This window comes from Mandrillus leucophaeus, unplaced genomic scaffold (assembly GCF_000951045.1).
Source record: "Mandrillus leucophaeus isolate KB7577 unplaced genomic scaffold, Mleu.le_1.0 Scaffold742, whole genome shotgun sequence".
NCBI classification, from domain to species: domain Eukaryota; kingdom Metazoa; phylum Chordata; class Mammalia; order Primates; family Cercopithecidae; genus Mandrillus; species Mandrillus leucophaeus.
Genome location: NW_012108053.1, coordinates 1,034,614 through 1,053,768, shown reverse-complemented (window position 1 = coordinate 1,053,768; position 19,155 = coordinate 1,034,614). Strand labels below are relative to the sequence as shown.

At 35.1% G+C, this 19,155-nt stretch overlaps 2 protein-coding genes across 2 annotated transcripts; both read left to right on the top strand.

The window, feature by feature from the left end:
• The first annotated feature begins 3,519 nt into the window (after window positions 1-3,519).
• Window positions 3,520-4,476, top strand: LOC105529043 (olfactory receptor 13C9). Its single transcript, XM_011966101.1, has one exon. The coding sequence runs from the start codon at window positions 3,520-3,522 to the stop codon at window positions 4,474-4,476; it is 957 nt and encodes a 318-aa protein (XP_011821491.1).
• A 9,585-nt stretch (window positions 4,477-14,061) lies between these two features.
• LOC105529042 (olfactory receptor 13C2) lies at window positions 14,062-15,077 on the top strand. Its single transcript, XM_011966100.1, has one exon. The coding sequence runs from the start codon at window positions 14,099-14,101 to the stop codon at window positions 15,053-15,055; it is 957 nt and encodes a 318-aa protein (XP_011821490.1). The 5' UTR covers window positions 14,062-14,098; the 3' UTR covers window positions 15,056-15,077.
• Window positions 15,078-19,155: the final 4,078 nt, after the last annotated feature.

Here is a 19,155-nt window from a genome sequence, read left to right as displayed (position 1 = left end):
GGTACCATCTCTCTTCTGCTGCTCAATAGGCTGCCAATCTGTACTCTTGATCCAGAATGCAAAGAAGTCTGTTACCACCAAAATTCTGATTCTGTGGCCATTTAAATCACAGCACCAATTCAGTTTGATTTTATTCAGTTTAGCAAATGTTCATCCAATACTAACCATAAGTAGAAAATGTTCTAGCATAGTCCCTGTCCCAGAACCTCTAACTAGGCATACTATTTGAAACACAAATACTTTATTACTTGTTCTTGAATATATCTTCTAATTTGTGAAAAATGTAAATGAAGAGGAGCAATGAGTCTTTAGTTAATAGGAAGAATTTTGACTTCTTATGCTTGCCTGAGTATTTTGGAGAAGTTTGAATATTTTTAATTTTTTTGTTGCTGGTAATGCATTTGTATGGTGACTTTAGATGTAACATTTGTGAGATACACACAGACATTTAGATTTTAGATGAATGAATTGAAATAGCCTCTATTTAAAAATGTCACCCTATACGCTCCTTGTTTTAAACTGCAATGGACTTTTGTTATAATGGTATAACACTGTTCCCTGCAAAGTGAGTAGACTTTGGTAAAATGTGCATCCATCTCATATCATGGATGTGACAAAAAAAAAATAGGTTGAGTTAGATGAAAGGAGACTTGATACCTGAGAAAGTGTGATTGATGAAATTCCGAAGATACTTGTGCAGCGGTTGATACTGGCGACAGAGATATAAAAGAATATTTGAGAGAAGAACAAGTCAGTAGAAGATAAAAAGAAACAAAAATAGTGCTTACTACATGCTATGTACTTTACATGCATTGCCTATTTATTCTCCCGAGAACCCCATTATAAGCCTATTAAGACCCCCATGTCATAGATGAAGATAGTGAGATTCAGAGAATTTATAAATTGCCCATGGTCACAGCTAGTAACTCACCAAGATAGGACTTAAGCACTTGTCCTCTCTATTAGACAAAGTGGACTTGACACAGTAATAGCTGCATTGTGGCAGTGGTTGGAAGAATGTTTCTTACCATGAAATTGCTTCTCAGTCACAATTTAATGGGGAATTGGAATTGAAGTAGCTTTATTTATAACATAGCATTTAAAAAGTGAATCTAGGATTTAGATAAAAAAGGATGTATATCTAGGGTATAAAAGAATCTCAAAGTGTAAAAAGTGGAGTTGATGGAAATAAGTGGCAAAATAGGCTGAAAGGAGAAATACCCTTATAATGGCCAAAGGCAGATCTGGTTAGTTAGATGATGGTTGAAATAGGTTCAAAGAACTCAATTTAGATCTTAAACTTGTGCCAAGCTTTGTGAATAAAGAAAAATGGCCTATGTGTTAAGTGCCTGGTTTGTTTTCAGAAGTTACTTTTGTTTTGTGAACTAAGTGGAGCATTTTCATCAATGGACAATGATACTACTGGAAATTTGTTTGTGTAGAGGGGTGGTGGGGTTGGGAGAAATGACTGTTCCCGAGGAAAAATTAAGAGATAGCTTGAGACTTTCTGAGGCAAGGTTAAGCAAAATCCACCATTCCCAATTCCCAGGGAAGGGCTATTTTCCAGTGGATTTTTTCCTGCAGTGTTACCCAAAGTGAGATGTGCTGTCAGAACATGTCTCTTTAGTCATAGGCTTTCTTTGCATCATGTTCAATGGGACTTAGGCAGCAACCAATTAAAATGGCAACTAAAAGGTGTTTCCATTAGAGAATGAGAAGACAAACCAGCTACTGGGAGACAATATATACAAGTCACATGATAAATAATTCCTATCCAAAATATATAAAGAACTCTCAAAACTCAACAGGAAAAAATAAACCTCAATTAAAAATAAGCAGTAGAACCAGCAGGGTGGTGCATGCCTGTAGTTGTGTGTTCTGGTTAAGTTGGTGGTTATATGAATCTATAGTCCCAGCTACTCAGGATGCTGAGGAGGGAGAATGGCTTGAGGCCAGGTGTTTGAGGACCACCTGGGAGAAACAGCGAGACCCCATTTTGTTAACAAAAAAGGGGACAAAAGATATGAATGGATACATTACTAAAGAATGGAAAAAAATATAGAAGGAGGTTCAACATCATTCGTCATCAAGGAAATGTAAAATAAAATCATAATTAAATATGAATATGTATCTATTAGAATGAATGAATAATTACTGACAATATTAAATGATGATATGGAAAGCAAGGGACGCTCTCATACGTTGTTGGTCGAAATGCAAAACTGGTACAGCCACTCTGGAAAACTGTTTGGCAGCTTCTTATACATTTAAGCATGCTTATTATCTCATTCCTGGATATTTATTCTAAAAAAAAAAAAAAAGCTTTTGGTCATACAAAAATTGAGGCAGAAATATTTATAGTAGCTCTTTTCATAATTGCCAGAAACTGGAAACAATCCAAATGTCCTTCAAAAGGTGAACAGATAGGCAAAATACAGTAATCTACTCAATAGAATACTATTTAGCAGTAACAATTTGAATGGATCTCAGAGGCTTTAAGTGAAAGAAACCCAACTCCCGTGGCAGTGGCTCATATGATTCTATTTATATGACATTCTGGTAAAGGTAAAACTATAGGGATAGAAAATATCAGTGGTTGCCAGGATGTATAGGTAGGTGGAAGAGGTGACTAAGAAAAGAATATCACAAAGAAGTGTTTTGGGGTAACAGAAGAGTTCCGTGTTCTGGTTATGGCCGTGGTTTCATGAATCTATACGTGTTTTAAAATTCATAGAACCACACACTAAAAGATAAAAAGTCAATTTATGGTATGACATCTAACTGTATGATAATTTTAAAAAACAACAAAAAAATTTCACCCCAAACCAAAGAAAAAGGTGTTTGCACTTTAACACTAAGATTTTGGATTATTGGACTTTATGTGAATTGGTCGTGTTCTCTGGATAATCAGGAACACAGTAATCACTGGTTGGGTTCATTTCTGATGATTCTACCTCCAGATTGACACACTTCTTTCAGTGTTGGAATACACATGGGTTATTTTTGAGTTCTCCTGACCTGGGAGTGAGGTTTTAAAGTCAATTACCAAATCTCTTATGCAATATACTCTGTATTGCTTTTATAATTCACTAAAAAACCTCAGGCAAGTATGGGTCACAAGCAGGTAGTCTTGTGCTGTGGTAGGCTGTGCTGCACATTAGTTATGTGATTTTAGGCTGAACTCTCTCTCACTTAAGGTTTTCTTATCTTTCAAACGATAATGTGGAGTTTAAAGGAAGCAACATGTGAAAAAAAAAATCACAAAGTTCCTGGCCAAGAATGAGTGATCAATATCACAAGCTTTCCCCTCTTATTTCTCTACCTGCATTGTTCATTCTTTTCATTCCCTTTCCCTATATTCCTTCCTCCTCTTCCCTATTTTCTCTCTTTCTTCAATACTTTTATTGGGTTCATGGCAAATTTTTATATTTGTATATTGGTATACTTGCATTTACCATGTAAATAAATTATATTAAAAAATTTTTTTTGACTTCTTACAGGTAAAAGAGAGACATTTAAATGGAATGGGAAAACCAAACCATTCTGGTGGAATTTTTTCTGAAGGGACTTTCTGGACACCCAAGGCTTGAGTTACTCTTTTTTGTGCTAATATTCTTAATGTATGTGGTCATCCTTCTAGGCAATGGTACTCTCATTTTAATCAGCATCTTGGATCCTCACCTTCACACCCCTATGTACTTCTTTCTGGGGAACCTCTCCTTCTTGGACATCTGCTACACCACCACCTCTATTCCCTCCACCTTGGTGAGCTTCCTTTCAGAAAGAAAGACCATTTCCCTTTTTGGCTGTGCAGTGCAGATGTTCCTTGGCTTGGCCATGGGGACAACAGAGTGTGTGCTCCTGGGCATGATGGCCTTTGACCGCTATGTGGCTATCTGCAACCCTCTGAGATATCCCATCATCATGAGCAAGGATGCCTATGTACCCATGGCTGTTGGGTCCTGGTTTGCAGGGATTGTCAACTCTGCAGTACAAACTACATTTGTAGTACAATTGCCTTTCTGCAGGAATAATGTCATCAATCATTTCTCCTGTGAAATTCTAGCTGTCATGAAGTTGGCCTGTGCTGACATCTCAGGCAATGAGTTCATCATGCTTGTGGCCACAATATTGTTCACATTGATGCCACTGCTCTTGATTATTATCTCTTACTCATTAATCATTTCCAGCATCCTCAAGATTCACTCCTCTGAGGGGAGAAGCAAAGCTTTCTCTACCTGCTCAGCCCATCTGACTGTGGTCATAATATTCTATGGGACCATCCTCTCCATGTACATGAAGCCCAAGTCTAAGGAGACATTTAATTCAGACTACTTGGAAGCCACCGACAAAATTATATCCATGTTCTATGGGGTGATGACTCCCATGATGAATCCTTTAATCTACAGTCTTAGAAACAAAGATGTGAAGGAGGCAGTGAAACACCTACTGAACAGAAGGTTCTTTAGCAAGTGAGTGCAAAATATACTGGAATATGAACACACTCGATATTGTTGAAACTTCAGAACTATGTTAGAATTTTGGATACTTTTACTGTTTTTCTGCATTTTCATATGTTATGTTAAAATAATGAGATACAGCATTTCAAAATTATTGCATATCCACTCTAGAGAATTTGCAACATACAGGGTAGTAGGATAAAGAAGAAAGAGAGGTTACCTATTACTCTAATAGTAGGAAATGGCCACTTTTCAACATTTTGAATAGTATCTTTCATATTATGTTTTATTTTTCTGCATTGGAATTGGTTGCGATGTGCCTTTTTATGTTCACTTTTTTACATAACGTTATTTCATAGGCAACATTTCATTGAATCTTTCAAAATAAATAAAGCCATCTGTTGTAGAAAAAGCAAAACAGAAAATGCCCAACATACTGCACTCATACTTTCCAGTGGCACGCCTTGTGTTATAATTTCACATTAATCTTCAGATCCTGTTGAGTCATAAAATACTATTTTCTTGTTCTGTATTTAATATTTTTTTTTTTTGTGAAGCTGAGTATTTGGGACTATCAAGGCAGAGTAGATAAATAGAGTTTAAAAGTAAGGCCTGCTGCAATCACTCAGGATATCCTGCTTTATGGTCTTTCTTTGCTTTAACTTATAAGTTGGCTTTTGCATAAAGAACATTTTGCAAAATTAAAAATGGGTTTGAAAATCAGTCTACTGGTCCAGATAATAATGTGGACTAGTTCTGGGTTGAATGGAGTGTCCTATCAATGCCCATTTAGAAGATGCCAGATTTCTTTGCTATCCCAAGGAAATTCCAACATTTTTCCAAGTCTTAGAAGAATGTCCAAGTTTTTAATTTTTAGTACGAATACTATTCATGTCTTGTCTCTGTTACTAACCAGGTTGATTTGAGGAAGAAGAGGATTTGGGACTGTCAGACACTGTCTTGCTTTTCCTTGTTTTTTATGTCAACTTTTTACTCTATGTGAAGAACATTTTAAATTTACAGCCCAAGATGAATGACAGAGTGTGCTCAGGAGTGAACCACATTCTAAGAAATCAGTTTGGCTGAATCAATTTTTATTAATGGACCAGCGAATGTAGATTATATCGGGCATGATCATGTTTTACACAGACAAATAAGAATTACCTGCTTGTGGAATCTTTTAGGTTTAGTCACTCATTTAATCTTCCCAAGTTCACTTGTTAATTTTAGTGGAAGGAATATTAAACAGTCACAAACTATATTTAAATATATCCATCATAGTTGTTTACAGATTAAATCTGATGGCAAGAGTTGAGATCATTGATAATTAAATTTACATCCTGACAAAATAGGCTATGAGAATCTATTAGTTCCCATACACCAGTTCATTGGACTTTTTGCACCCACTAAGAATTCCCGGTCGGAAAAAAACCCTGGCAGTCAGGCATTTTATGTTTGACCCCCAGGCAGGTTGTCTTGAATGCTCAAGTTCTAATGTTGTTTTCCTTCACAGCTTAAATCCAGCCAGTTTCATAAATTCTCTGGGGTGACTGAGGTAGCTCCACAGTCTTATATCAGATTTATACCTTTTTTTAAATTATACTTTAAGTTCTAGGGTACATGTGCTCAACGTGCAGGTTTGTCACATGGGTATACATGTGCCATGTTGATTTGCTGTTCCCATCGACTCATCATTTACATTAGGTATTTCTCCTAATGCTATCCCTCTCCCAACACCCCATGCCCTGACAGGCCCTGGTGTGTGATGTTCCCCGCCCTGTGTCCAGGTGTCCTCATTGTTCAATTCCTACCTATGAGTGAGAACATGTGGTGTTTGGTTTCCTGTCCTTGTGACAGTTTGCTGAGAATGATAGTTTGCAGCTTCATCCATGTCCCTTCAAAGGACATGAACTCATCCTTTTTTATGGCTGCATAGTATTCCATGGTGTATATGGGCCACATTTTCTTACAGCATTATATACTGCTTGAGGATATCTTTTCTTGCCTTCTTTTACCTTCTCTTTCCGTCCCTGCCTTCATTCCTTTATCCTTTTCCCATTCCTCCATCCTTCTCTTCCTTCTGTCCTTTCATTCTTTTATTTACAGTATGTATCACTATTAGAATAAATGAAAATATATCAATGTCAAAGAGTATACCAATAAACTCATCGTTACATGAAAATATCATAAATTGAAAATGCATTTAATATATCTAACTTGCCAAACATCACAGCTTAGCCTGGCCTACCTTAAATATGCTCAGAAGACTTACATTAGCCTATAGGTGGGCAGAATCATGCAACACAAAGCCTATTTTATATTAAAGTGTTGAATATCCTAAGTAATTTATTGAATACTGTGCTGAAAGTGCAAAATAGAATGGTTGTATGGGTTCTTGAAGTAGTTTTTACTGAATGCATATTATTTCACACCATCTATAAATATATGTTTATTCAGGGTCAGCTTTTACTGTAAACTAAATCCACAAGGTGAATGGACAATTTGTGTACAGAAAACATCAATTATACTTCTAAAATGATGAGAGAGATAGAGATAGAGATAGAGAGAGAGAGAGAGAGAGAGACTGAGAGAGAGAAAGAGAGAGAGGAGCTCCCTTCTGATTCTGTGTATGAAATAGAGTAATAGGCCTCCCATAATTAGGTCTTCAGGGCTTTATTTCTGAAGTTACACAAGTTTTATACACCTTTCATCTTGCAGGCCATTTAAAGTTATGCACAGAGGTTTAGAAGAGTCCTTAAGAGCAGAATATTTAAATCGTTTCTTAAATCCTGAGGCAGATCTTTAGGAATTTGTGGGTCTCCACAATGGGATGGTATTTCGGCATGCACTTCAGAGGCAAATTCAATTTGCCCTAGTCCTAAAATGTATTGCCAAATACGAATTTTCTTTCTATTTTTAAACTAGAGGAATCCGATGATACTTTTTCTGAACTAGAGGAATTTCATGACACTTTATCCTAGTAATCATGTCCATAACACCATGTTTCTGTAAACATCAACTAGTCAATCAATTTCTACGACAAAATGATTACTCACTCTTCTTCCCTCTTTGGAGATTCAGCTACTAATGAGTGGCTATGAAGACTGGCTGCAAGTAGAAAAGTAAGACAAAATTGTCTGTTGCTGTTGCAACCTATAGAGAGAGACAACCTCTGGTTTGGAGGTAAGTTATTGCAAAAACAAGAACAATGTTTCAACTGTAAGCCAGACTTGGACTGATCAGTTAAATCAGTTTGAAAATGAGATTTTTTTTTTTCCTCATTTGAGAGTGACTTTGAATATTGGAAATGGAATTTAAGTGTCTATTCGCTGGAATGTAGTAGGAACAAAATAAAAGCTGTGAGACCAAAAGAGGGGTTCTGCATGCAAAGGCAATTGAACAAAAACTGAATTTGCCCAGCCCTTATGAATTACTTTTTGTCATTGTGCAGTTTTTTATGACATTACAAAGTACTTGGACACTGTGTCATCTACTTTAGCTAATTAAAGCTCATTACACAGTAAATAGCAGATTGTGTGTTCTTTAGTACAGAATTCATATTAAACAAATCCTTGACTGTGGTTCCCTAGTGGTAACTCAGGTCCGTTTGGTTCAGTTACCCATGAACAAGTTGGACTGTGTGCTACATACTGTGCCAGAGACCCTTTATACAACAATATCATGTGAGGAGAACATTATGACAAATTTGGAAAATTTAAAAAAAGCTACATAATCTCTTGGGATCTGAAACCTATAATTTGCCAAAGAAATGCACAGTCAGAAAGAGACCATCTTAGGGAATATCCGTATGTGCTTGCATTAGCTTTGGTGACTATTTTGAATATTTGCTTTTCTGTCATTAGGTCATAGTAACTTTCCTTTTCCTCTTTTATGTTAATAGGCTTGCTCAAGATGTTAAAATAGTTTCAGTCAAGAAAAACTCAGCCATGTTAAGTTTTCAAACTAGGAACACACTGGCACCTTATTAAAATCCTATCTTTTATACCTAATGTAAAGGATGAGTTAATGGGTGCAGCACACCAACATGGCACATGTACACATATGTAACAAACCTGCACGTTGTGCACATGTATCCTAGAACTTAAAGTATAATAATAATAATAAAAAATACTTCAAAAAAAAAAAGACAAGGTTTTATATCCAATAAAACTGTCAAGTATAAGAGGACACAATAAACTTAACAACATGAAAAAAACCCCTATCTTTTTTATGAAATAGATTGACTTCGATAAAAGGCGGATCTTTTGGATGATTTTTCTTTTCTGCCACCTAATTCACTCGCATCCAAAGGGTTGGAGTGACCATAATAAAATGTATCAGAGTTTTTTAAAAATGAAAATAATACCATTCATTAGAACATTGTGTGCAATCTGGCTAAGTAAGCTACATATCCCTGACCTCATGGAAGGATGATAATGACTAGTTCAGGGATGTAAAAAAACTCTTAACAGAATGAAAAGTCATAAAAGACAAGCATGAAGGAAACCACTAACAATAGGAACCATTCCTGTGCTAAGTGAGTTACACACATCATTTCATTTAATCTTACGCACAAGTACATGGTATAGATGTCCATATCTTCATTCTACTGATGACGATGGCGATCAGAGACATGTCCAGGTCACCTAGTTAACAAGGGACAGAGATGGCATTTGAACCAAGCCTTCTCTAAAGTCTGTGACCTTGACAATATTATGAAATATGCTTGATAGTGTATCTTGTAGCACAGAGGTAGCTCATGAAACAATGATATTTGCAGAGAGCAGATTTTTGCAGGTGTGCATATAATCTCTATTATTCAAAGAACTCCACATTGCAATATGCTCTTAGGGGTCTCAAGTAGTTAATATCTTAATCAAGAAAATCTGAAAAGTTCTAGAAAATGTAAATTTTATTATAAGCTACAGAATGATAGGAGGAATTAGAATAGGGAAATCAGGTTGGGTTTGAAGTGATCCCGAGGAGAGTAATTATGTCTTGAAATTGAGAAAATGGACCTGAGATTCAGAGCAAAGTACGTCATAACGTTAGGTGGAAGAAGTATTCTGAAGATAAAAGGCTCCTTGAACCTGAAAACGGAAAAGAATAATAGCCAAAATGTACTGAGCCGTAATATTATTCCAGGAGCTTTCTTAGATCATAAAAACATTAAAACGTTTAGTAGAAAAAAAGTGACATGGAATTGGATGTTAGACCCTAAGTCAGGTCAAAGAATAGCCTATAGCTTGTTGGTAGGAAATGAGACAGACATAGTACTGCAAGTCCTATTGATATTAAATAACTTATCTTAAGTATTGGGAATGTGACTATAAAGTACCTGTTCATCCTCAGCAATTACCATTTAGTGTGTGATATTGAACAAGTTAGAACAATTTTCAAACATACGTAGTTATGTCCTACGGCAATGGATGGCATTAATGTAGTGTGCTATTGGAAAGATGAAAGGAGAAAGGCTAGGAATCCACAAACAAGAACTCTTTAGCTTAAATATTATTTTATTAATAGGAAATAGATTCACAAGGTTCAAAATTTTTAAAATATACTAAAGGAGACTGTTAACACTCCCACCCCAATTAATAAGCTATATATTCCCTTTTGTGGGGATAACAAGCTATTGTTTATTTTTCTAGAGATAGATCTTTGCTCTATGTGTGAGCAAAAGTACTTGCATGTATATATACACATATACATATACATATATAATCTTTTTTACACAAATGATAGTGTGCCATGTACACTGTTTGATGATTACTTTTCCATTTAATGTTTCTTGAAGATCTTTCCCCATCAGTGCACAAAACATCCTTACTGTTTTTGACAGCAGCATAGTGTTGCATTGTTTCTATGTTTTCTTCTTGTGGAAATTTAAATTGTTTGCTACATCTGCTGTTACAAATAATACTTTAATGAATCCACTTGTACTAAAATCACTTTAACATGTGCCAGTATATCTGTATGATAATTACTCAGAAGTAAGTCTGTGGTCAAATGTTATATGTATGTATTAGTTATTTTGATAAATATTGCCACAGAGTGGGAAGTATTAGGGAATTTCTGCTTGAAAGTTCCCGGGGATTTTGGTCACTGGTTTCTTAAATATTCTCTTCAGCTAATAACAAAGTATCAAATAGGATAAAGATATGTCAATTAATGATAACAGGCACAATTTGTGTGTATACTGTATATATAATAATTCATATATTTATGTTATATATAACATATTTTCTATATATAAAATAGATAACTATGTGTTGCATTTTGTATATAACTATCTTTATTATTTCCTTAAGCTACATCCCAGACACAGAATGTGTAGGTCAAAATTCACAAACTTTTGCCTGCGAGATAAAAGGAAGACATTTGATAATCTATAGGGATTGATCTGAGTATATATTACTCACATTCTCATCTGAGGAAAATTTCTGCAAATATACTATAATCAAACACGAAACAATAAATACAATCCTCAAGGATCAATGATGATCAATGAATAGATGTATAGACAGGTAGACACATTGACTATCCAAGCTTGTATAATCTAAAGGCTGAAAAAGAACTTTCAGAAAGGCAGATTGTAAGGACTTTGTAAGTATTCTACCAGTAAAACCTAGGAATTAGGAGATTAGGATAAAAGTGGGGGAGTAAAAGTATTCTGAGTTTTGGCTTCATTTCCATTTCAGGGATAATTAAGGTGATTAGAGCACACCCTACTGGAGAAAACAGTTTATGGCCTTAGAAGTTAAATTATGAGACGAGAGAAAAAGAAGGCAATCACTCACTGAATGAAAAAAATGAGCAGTGTTCAAGTTAATGAAACCAAATAGTGAATGACAACTTCATCAATTAGCAAAAATAAAAAAGTGGGAAAAAGAGAATGTAATAATTCAAATAATAAAAATAAAGCATGATGGAAAGAATAAGATGTAGTACATTAATAATTAAGTTAAATAGGATAGTCTGAATATTCTCATAAATGACTCCGACATTTAAAAAGTAGTTAAAATGTACTCAGATATTTGTTATTTAAAAGTAGTATACTTTAAATAAAGTATAAAAGAGAAGTTAAAAATAAGAAGTCGTACAAAGAGATAGCAGACAAAAGCAAACTAAAAGAAAGCGGGAGTGTAATATCAATATCATAAAAGTAGAATTAAACTTTAAAGTGTCAAATAGAATAAAGATACATCATTAACAATAAGTTATAATTTATGAAGACGATATATTAAGCATAAATCTATCTACACTAAACAACATAGAAACTAAACCTATATAACAAAAGGATCCTAGGTATACAAGAATTTGATAACAATATTTACATAGAATTCATTAAATCTAGGTGGCAGAAAATAGGTTATTTCAAAGATTTTAACAATATATTTAATAAATTTTACATGTATACATGTTTTGTCCATGTATTTAAAACTGTGTATCTTCCCAAAGAGAAATCACATTTTTTTGGTTAACATTTACAACATATATCATGTAATTGGCTGCACAAAAGTTCATAACTAGAGAATTATAGGTCAGGTTTTCTATTAAAATAAAATGGGCTCGGGCGTGGTAGCTCATGCCTCTGACCCCAGCACTTTGAGAGGCTGAGGTGGGCGGATCACTTGAGTTCAGGAGTGCAAGACCAGCAAGGGCCACATGGAGAAACCCTGTTTCTACCAAAAACACAAAAATTAGCCAGGCATGGTGGTGCATGCCTATAGTCCCAGCTACTCAGAAGGCTGAGACAGGAGAATCACTTGAACCAGGGAGGTAGAGGCTGCAGTGAGTCAAGATGGCACCACTGCACCCTAGGCTGAATGACAGAGTACGACTTTGTCTCAGAAAAAAAAAAAATAAATAAATAAATAAATAAATAAATAAAATAAAATAAAAAGGGAAATAATAAAGATAGAATGAAAATACCTAATCACCAAATAATGAAGAAAGATGCTTGGATTTAAGAGGAACTAAACAGAAAAATGAAAATAATTATCTAGAAACCAGTAAAAAAATTCTCATAAAATACTAAGTCTATAATAAAACAAAAAGTGCTCTAAGTGCCTTCATTAGAGCAAGAAATAGAGGAGTAAGGAGGAGGAAATAAGAATTTTTCTTATTTCAAGAAATTAGAAAAATAGTATTAGAATATAGAAATTAGAAATTAGAAATCAGAAAATTAGAAAACTAGATCCAAATAAACAAGAAACTTATGAAGACAGAAACTTAATGAAATGCAAAAAGTCAAGAGGATAAAGCTATTCTAAAGCTGTTTTTTTTTTTTTTTTTTTTTAAAGACCTGTAATATAGGAAAACCCCTTGGGAGTCAAATAAAGAAAAAAAGAAAGTCAAACAGGCATCATAATGAAAGTGAGAACTTTTCATGTAAGGGAGGACACAAGAATTATAAAGATCAAATGCAACTCTGTGACAAAGCATTTGTTACAGAAATGAGTACTTTTCTAGCAAAATATAAAGTATCAGAATCAACTACTATCAAATTACCAAATTGAAATCTTCTTTCTGAACAATCACAGTTTTTATCTGATATTTCTTTTGAAATATTAGTACTGTTAATTAGATTACAAGGTATTCTAGTCCGTGAGCCAAATTCTCTTTGCAAAATAAGTATTTGAGTTCGAATTCTGAAGCCATACTGCTTGGGTTTAAGTCCTGGCTCTTTCATTTATTTGTCTGTATGAAATTGACCTTAAGAAAATTACTTAACTTTTCTGTGCCTTATTTTCCGCTGTACACAACAGGCTTGGTGATACTAATAGTAACAGTAATTATCTCATAGGCTTGCTATTCAGACTCCATTATGTAATGAACAAAGAAAACAGTTAATAGAGGATTGGTGCAGAGTAAGAAATGTAGCAATTATTTTGCCTTTGATTTTGTCCGTTCATCCAACAAATGTTTTTGAACATTTGCGTTGGTGTCTGTTCTATTCTACCTACAGATGCTGTGGAAGTAAGCAAGAATAAGTACCAGCCCTAATGAAGTTTACATTTTACTGGGAAAGAGAGACAATATACGTGACATAGTATAATTTCAAGGAGTGATAAGACCATTGATCTATTGTGTGGTGATTTATAGCCAATAAAAATAGTTTAGTGTTCAGTTATACATAATACAATGCTCATTTCTATTATAACCTTCAGCTTACATATGTGACGACAGATATGACAAAAAGTTCAGGCTTCAACAAGAAGGTTTAGGTTTGAATCTCAGCTCTGCTATATGCTATTTACCTTTGATCAAGTTTACTTAACATACCCACTTTGATTTATTCTTCTGTAAAATAGAGATACTAATACCCCTCTCCTAGAACTGTGATGAGATTAAATTAATTAAATGGCTGTAGCATGAAACACGTTAGTTTTATCTTTCCTTCCCTCTCTCCATTCACTCATTCATTCATTCCCTTCCCTCTTTCTATTCATAATTCCTTCTTTTCTGTTACTTTTCTTTATGCTCTCTCTTCTTTCTTTGGTCTTTTCCTTTTTTATTTTTCTTTTTCCTTGGGAATTATGGTACATGTTCATTGATACATGCTTGAAAGCAATCAGAGTAAGATAAATATTTGTCTTAACATGCTCTGTCTTACAGGTTAAAGAGAGAGTAAAATGGAATGGGAAAACCACACCATTCTGGTGGAATTTTTTCTGAAGGGACTTTCTGGTTACCCAAGACTTGAGTTACTCTTGTTTGCACTAATCTTCATAATGTATGTGGTCATCCTTCTGGGAAATGGTACTGTCATTTTAATCAGCATCTTGGATCCTCACCTTCACACCCCTATGTACTTCTTTCTGGGGAACCTCTCCTTCTTGGACATCTGCTACACCACCACCTCTATTCCCTCCACCTTGGTGAGCTTCCTTTCAGAAAGAAAGACCATTTCCCTTTTTGGCTGTGCAGTGCAGATGTTCCTTGGCTTGGCCATGGGGACAACAGAGTGTGTACTTCTGGGCATGACGGCCTTTGACTGCTATGTGGCTGTCTGCAACCCTCTGAGATATCCCATCATCATGAGCAAGGATGCCTATGTGTCCATGGCAGCTGGGTCCTGGATTATAGGAGCCATCAATTCTGCAGTACAAACAGTGTTTGTGGTACAATTGCCTTTCTGCAGGAATAACATCATCAATCATTTCACCTATGAAATTCTGGTTGTCATGAAATTGGCCTGTGCTGACATCTCAGGCAATGAGTTCATCATGCTTATGGCCACAACATTGTTCATACTGACACCTTTGTTATTAATCATTGTCTCTTACACGTTAATCATTGTGAGCATCTTCAAAATTAGCTCTTCTGAGGGGAGAAGCAAAGCTTTCTCTACCTGCTCAGCCCATCTGACTGTGGTCATAATATTCTATGGGACCATCCTCTTCATGTACCTGAAGCCCAAGTCTAAAATGACACTTAATTCAGACTACTTAGAAGCTACCGACAAAATTATATCCATATTCTATGGGGTGATGACTCCCATGTTGAATCCTTTAATCTACAGTCTTAGAAACAAGGATGTGAAGGAGGCAGTGAAACACCTACTGGACAGAAGGTTCTTTAGCAAGTGAGTGCAAAATGTACTGGAGTGTGAACACACTTGATATTGTTGAAACTTCAGAACTATGTTAGAATTTTGGATACTTTTACTGTTTTTCTGCATTTTCATATGTTATGTTAAAATAATGAGATACAGCATTTCAAAATTATTGCATGTTCACTCTAGAGAATTTGCAAGATACAGGGCAGTAGGATGAAGAAGAAAGAGGAGTTACTTGTTACTCTAATAGTGGGAAATGGCCACTTTTCAACATTTTGAACAGTATCTTTCCTATTATGGTTTTTTTTAATGCATTGGAATTGGTTGCGATGTGCCTTTTTATGTTCACTTTTTTGCATAAAATTATTTCATAGGCAACATTTAATTGAATCTTTCAAAATAAATAAGGCCATCTGTTGAGAAAAAGCAAAATGGAAAAAACCCCAACATACTGCACTCACATTTTCCAGCGACAAGCCTTGTGTTATAGTTTCACATTAATCTCCAGATCCTGTTAGGTCATTAAATACTATTTTCTTTTTCTGTATTACATCTTTTTCATGTGTGAAGCTGAGTATTTGGGACTATCAAGGGAGCAGATAGAGTTTAAAAGCAGGGCCTATGCAATCACTCAGGATATCCTGCTTTATGATCTTTCTTTGCTTTAACTTACATGTTGGCTTTTGCATAAAGAACATTTTGTAAAATTAAAAATTGGTTTGAAAATCAGTCTACTGGTCCAGATAATAATGTGGACTAGTTCTGGGTTGAATGGAGTGTCCTATCAATGCCCATTTAGAAGATGCCAGATTTCTTTGCTATCCCGAGGGAATTCCAATATTTTTCCAAGTCTTAGAAGAATGTCCAAGCTCTTGATTTTTAGTACGAATACTATTCAAGTCTTGTCTCTGTTACTAACCAGGTTGATTTGAGGAAGAAGAGGATTTGGGAATGTCAGACATTATATTGCTTTTCCTCAGTTTTTGTGTCAACTTTTTACACTATGTGAAGAACATTTTAAATTTACAGCCCAAGATGAATGACAGAGTGTGCTCAGGAGTGAACCACATTCTAGGTAATCAGTTTGGCTGAATCAATTTTTATTAATGGACCAGTGAATTTAGAGTATATTGGGCATAAACATATTTTACACAGACAAATAAGAATTACCTGCTTGTGGAATCTTTTAGGTTTAGTCACTCATTTAATCTTCCCAAGTTCACTTGTTAATTTTAGTGGATGGAATATTAAGCAGTCACAAACTATATTTAAATATATCCATCATAGCTGTTTACAGATTAAATCTGATGGCAAGAGTTGAGATCATTGATAATTAAATTTATATCCTGACAAAATAGGCTATGAGAATCTATTAGTTCCCATACACCAGTTCATTGGACTTTTTGCACCCACTAGGAATTCCAGGTAGGTAGAAAGCCCTGAAAGTCAGGCATTTTATGTTTGACTCACAGGCAGGCTGTCTTGAATGCTCAAGTTCTAATGTTGTTTTCCTTCACAGCTTAAATCCAGCCAGTTTCATAAATTCTCTGGGGTGACTGAGGTAGCTCCATAGTCTTATATCAGATTTATAAATTTTTGATAGAAAATTTGTTAAAGCAAGAAGAAATTTTAAAACACACGTTTCTCCTCGCAGGAGAGTATTAGGAGAGTTTTCCTCTCACAGGGTTGTAGAATCAAGGTCTGAAGAAAATAAAGACATGTTACCTGTCTTGATATATTTATGTGTTCAAATTTGCTGGGCAAAATACACTATCATTATAATACTGACATAATGCTTTATTTTAATACTTGGGCCTCTGGAGGAGTTTTCATTCAGAAAATTTTTAAAAGCTTAAGGAGGATGATTTTGTTGTTAGCAACTTGTTTTCTCTAATTTGGAGACAAAGTAAGATAAACTTATGTGATATACCAAGTATGTATCTGTGCGTGTGTGTGTGTGTGTGTGTGTGTGTGTGTGTCTAGTTTGCATATGTGTAGTGTGTGCATGTCCCTGGTGAAAATTCTACCAGATAGCAAAATCTACAAAGGTAAGTATTTCTGTGTATTCCTACCCTCTTTACTCCCATTGCACTCAATTTAGAACATGACATTTATAATATGATTCAATATATATTTATATCCATGAATAGGAAAATTATATGGAAGGAGGTGCAATAGGAGCGAAGGACATGCTTTTATATCCCACTGAAGTCCCAAGACAGGTTCATGATTGGGATTTAAGAGTAGAGACACAGCAAAAATGGCAAAACTTCATTGCTCTTAATCCAACAAATTATTTCATCATTTTCGTACAGTTTTATGCCTGCCCAATTTCCAAATATTCTAAGCTTGAGATTATGTCAACTTTTTAAGGTCCTGGGGACTTCTAAAATGGACACTTAAAAATGTAGCTTGGGAGGCCGAGGCGGGCAGATCATGAGGTCAGGAGATCGAGACCATCCTGGCTAACATGGTGAAACCCCATCTCTACTAAAAATACAAAAAATTAGCCGGGTGTGGTGGTAGGCGCCTGTAGTCCCAGCTACTTGGGAGGCTGAGGCAGGAGAATGGTGTGAACCTGGGAGGCAGAGCTTGCAGTGAGCTGAGATCGCGCCACTGCACTCCAACCTGGGCAACAGAGCGAGACTCCATCTCAAAAAAAAAAAAAAAAAAGTAGTAATATGTTGGCTATCAGCTAATTCACATACATCATCTCTCTAAAATCCTGTGATCTGGGCTATAGTGTCACTATCTCATAGATGAGGCCACAAAGCTTATGGAAGTTAATACATCTTGCCCAAACCTCAAAGTATGCAAGTTAAAGACAAGCATACACACCTGGCTATTCTTTCTTGAGTTAGTTATTCTTCATACTACAGCATGTTTACTTTTCCAGGTTACTTGTCATGACATCAAACACCAGTATTTCTTGGCAGCATATCTGAAATGATCAAAGAAACTATTACCTGCTTCTCAACTTTCATAGCAAGTATATTACATTTCTGGAAAATAACTTACAAAAGAAAATTAATTTAATTATTTATGAAAGAACCTTGACACCATCACATGCTGTGTCCAAAAATGATGCTTAATCACAATTGATAGGAATTAAATCTTAAATTAGGGGAAGATCTGACATTAATTGAGATATGAGAAGGGGAGGAATTTAATATTAGCACTAATATTTCAGAAAAGACTATAAAAATAGCTTGTTTTGTTTTACTAAAGATAACATGCACTTTACAAAAACGGGGGCTCCTAATTTATGGTGTGTAAGTAATATTTTATCTTTGAAATTATGAAATGTTTTTTATGCTGTTTTTGGATGACAACTACCTTTATTTTATTTCTAGATCTGAAATTCCAGAGGAAATATGTGCTTATTGTAAAATAGTCAAATACTACAAAATGTGCAAACTATAGAATTATAGGTCATGTTTTCATATTACAATAAAATGGGGCTGGGGGCAGTGGCTCATGCCTGTAACCCCAGTACTTTGGGAGGCTGAGGTGGGTGGATCACTTGAGGTCAGATGTTCAAGACCAGCCTGGCCAACATGGTGAAACCCTGTCTCTACCAAAAATACAAAAATTAGCCAGGCGTGGTGGTGCATGCCTGTAGTCTCAGCTAGTCAGAAGGCTGAGACAGGAGAATCACTTAAACTAGGGAGGTGGAGGCTGCAGTGAGCCGAGATCGCACCACTGCACTCTAGCCTGAATGACAGAGGCAGACTCCGTCTCAGAAAAATAAATAAATAAGTAAATACATACATACATACATACATACATACATAAAATAAAATGGGAAATAAATAGTAAAAATAGAATGAAAATGCCTAATCACTAAATAATGAAGAAAGATGCTTGGATTCAAGAGGAACTTAACAGAAAAACAAAAAAATTATCTAGAAACCAGTAAAAAAATTCCCACAAAATACAAAGTCTATAATAAAACAAAAAATGCTCTAAGTGCCTTCATTAGAGAAAGAAATAAAGGAGTAAGAAGAAGGAAATAAGAATTTTCTTCTTATTTCAATAAATTAGAAAAATAGAATTAGAAATAGAAATTAGGAATCAGAAAATTAGAAAAATAGATCTGAATAAACAAGAAATTTATGAAGACAGTAACAT

What these genes read in the sequence shown, in the direction of transcription:
- LOC105529043 (XM_011966101.1), top strand. Translation starts at nt 3,520, where the DNA reads ATGGAATGGGAAAACCAAACCATTCTGGTGGAATTTTTTCTGAAGGGA.
- LOC105529042 (XM_011966100.1), top strand. Translation starts at nt 14,099, where the DNA reads ATGGAATGGGAAAACCACACCATTCTGGTGGAATTTTTTCTGAAGGGA.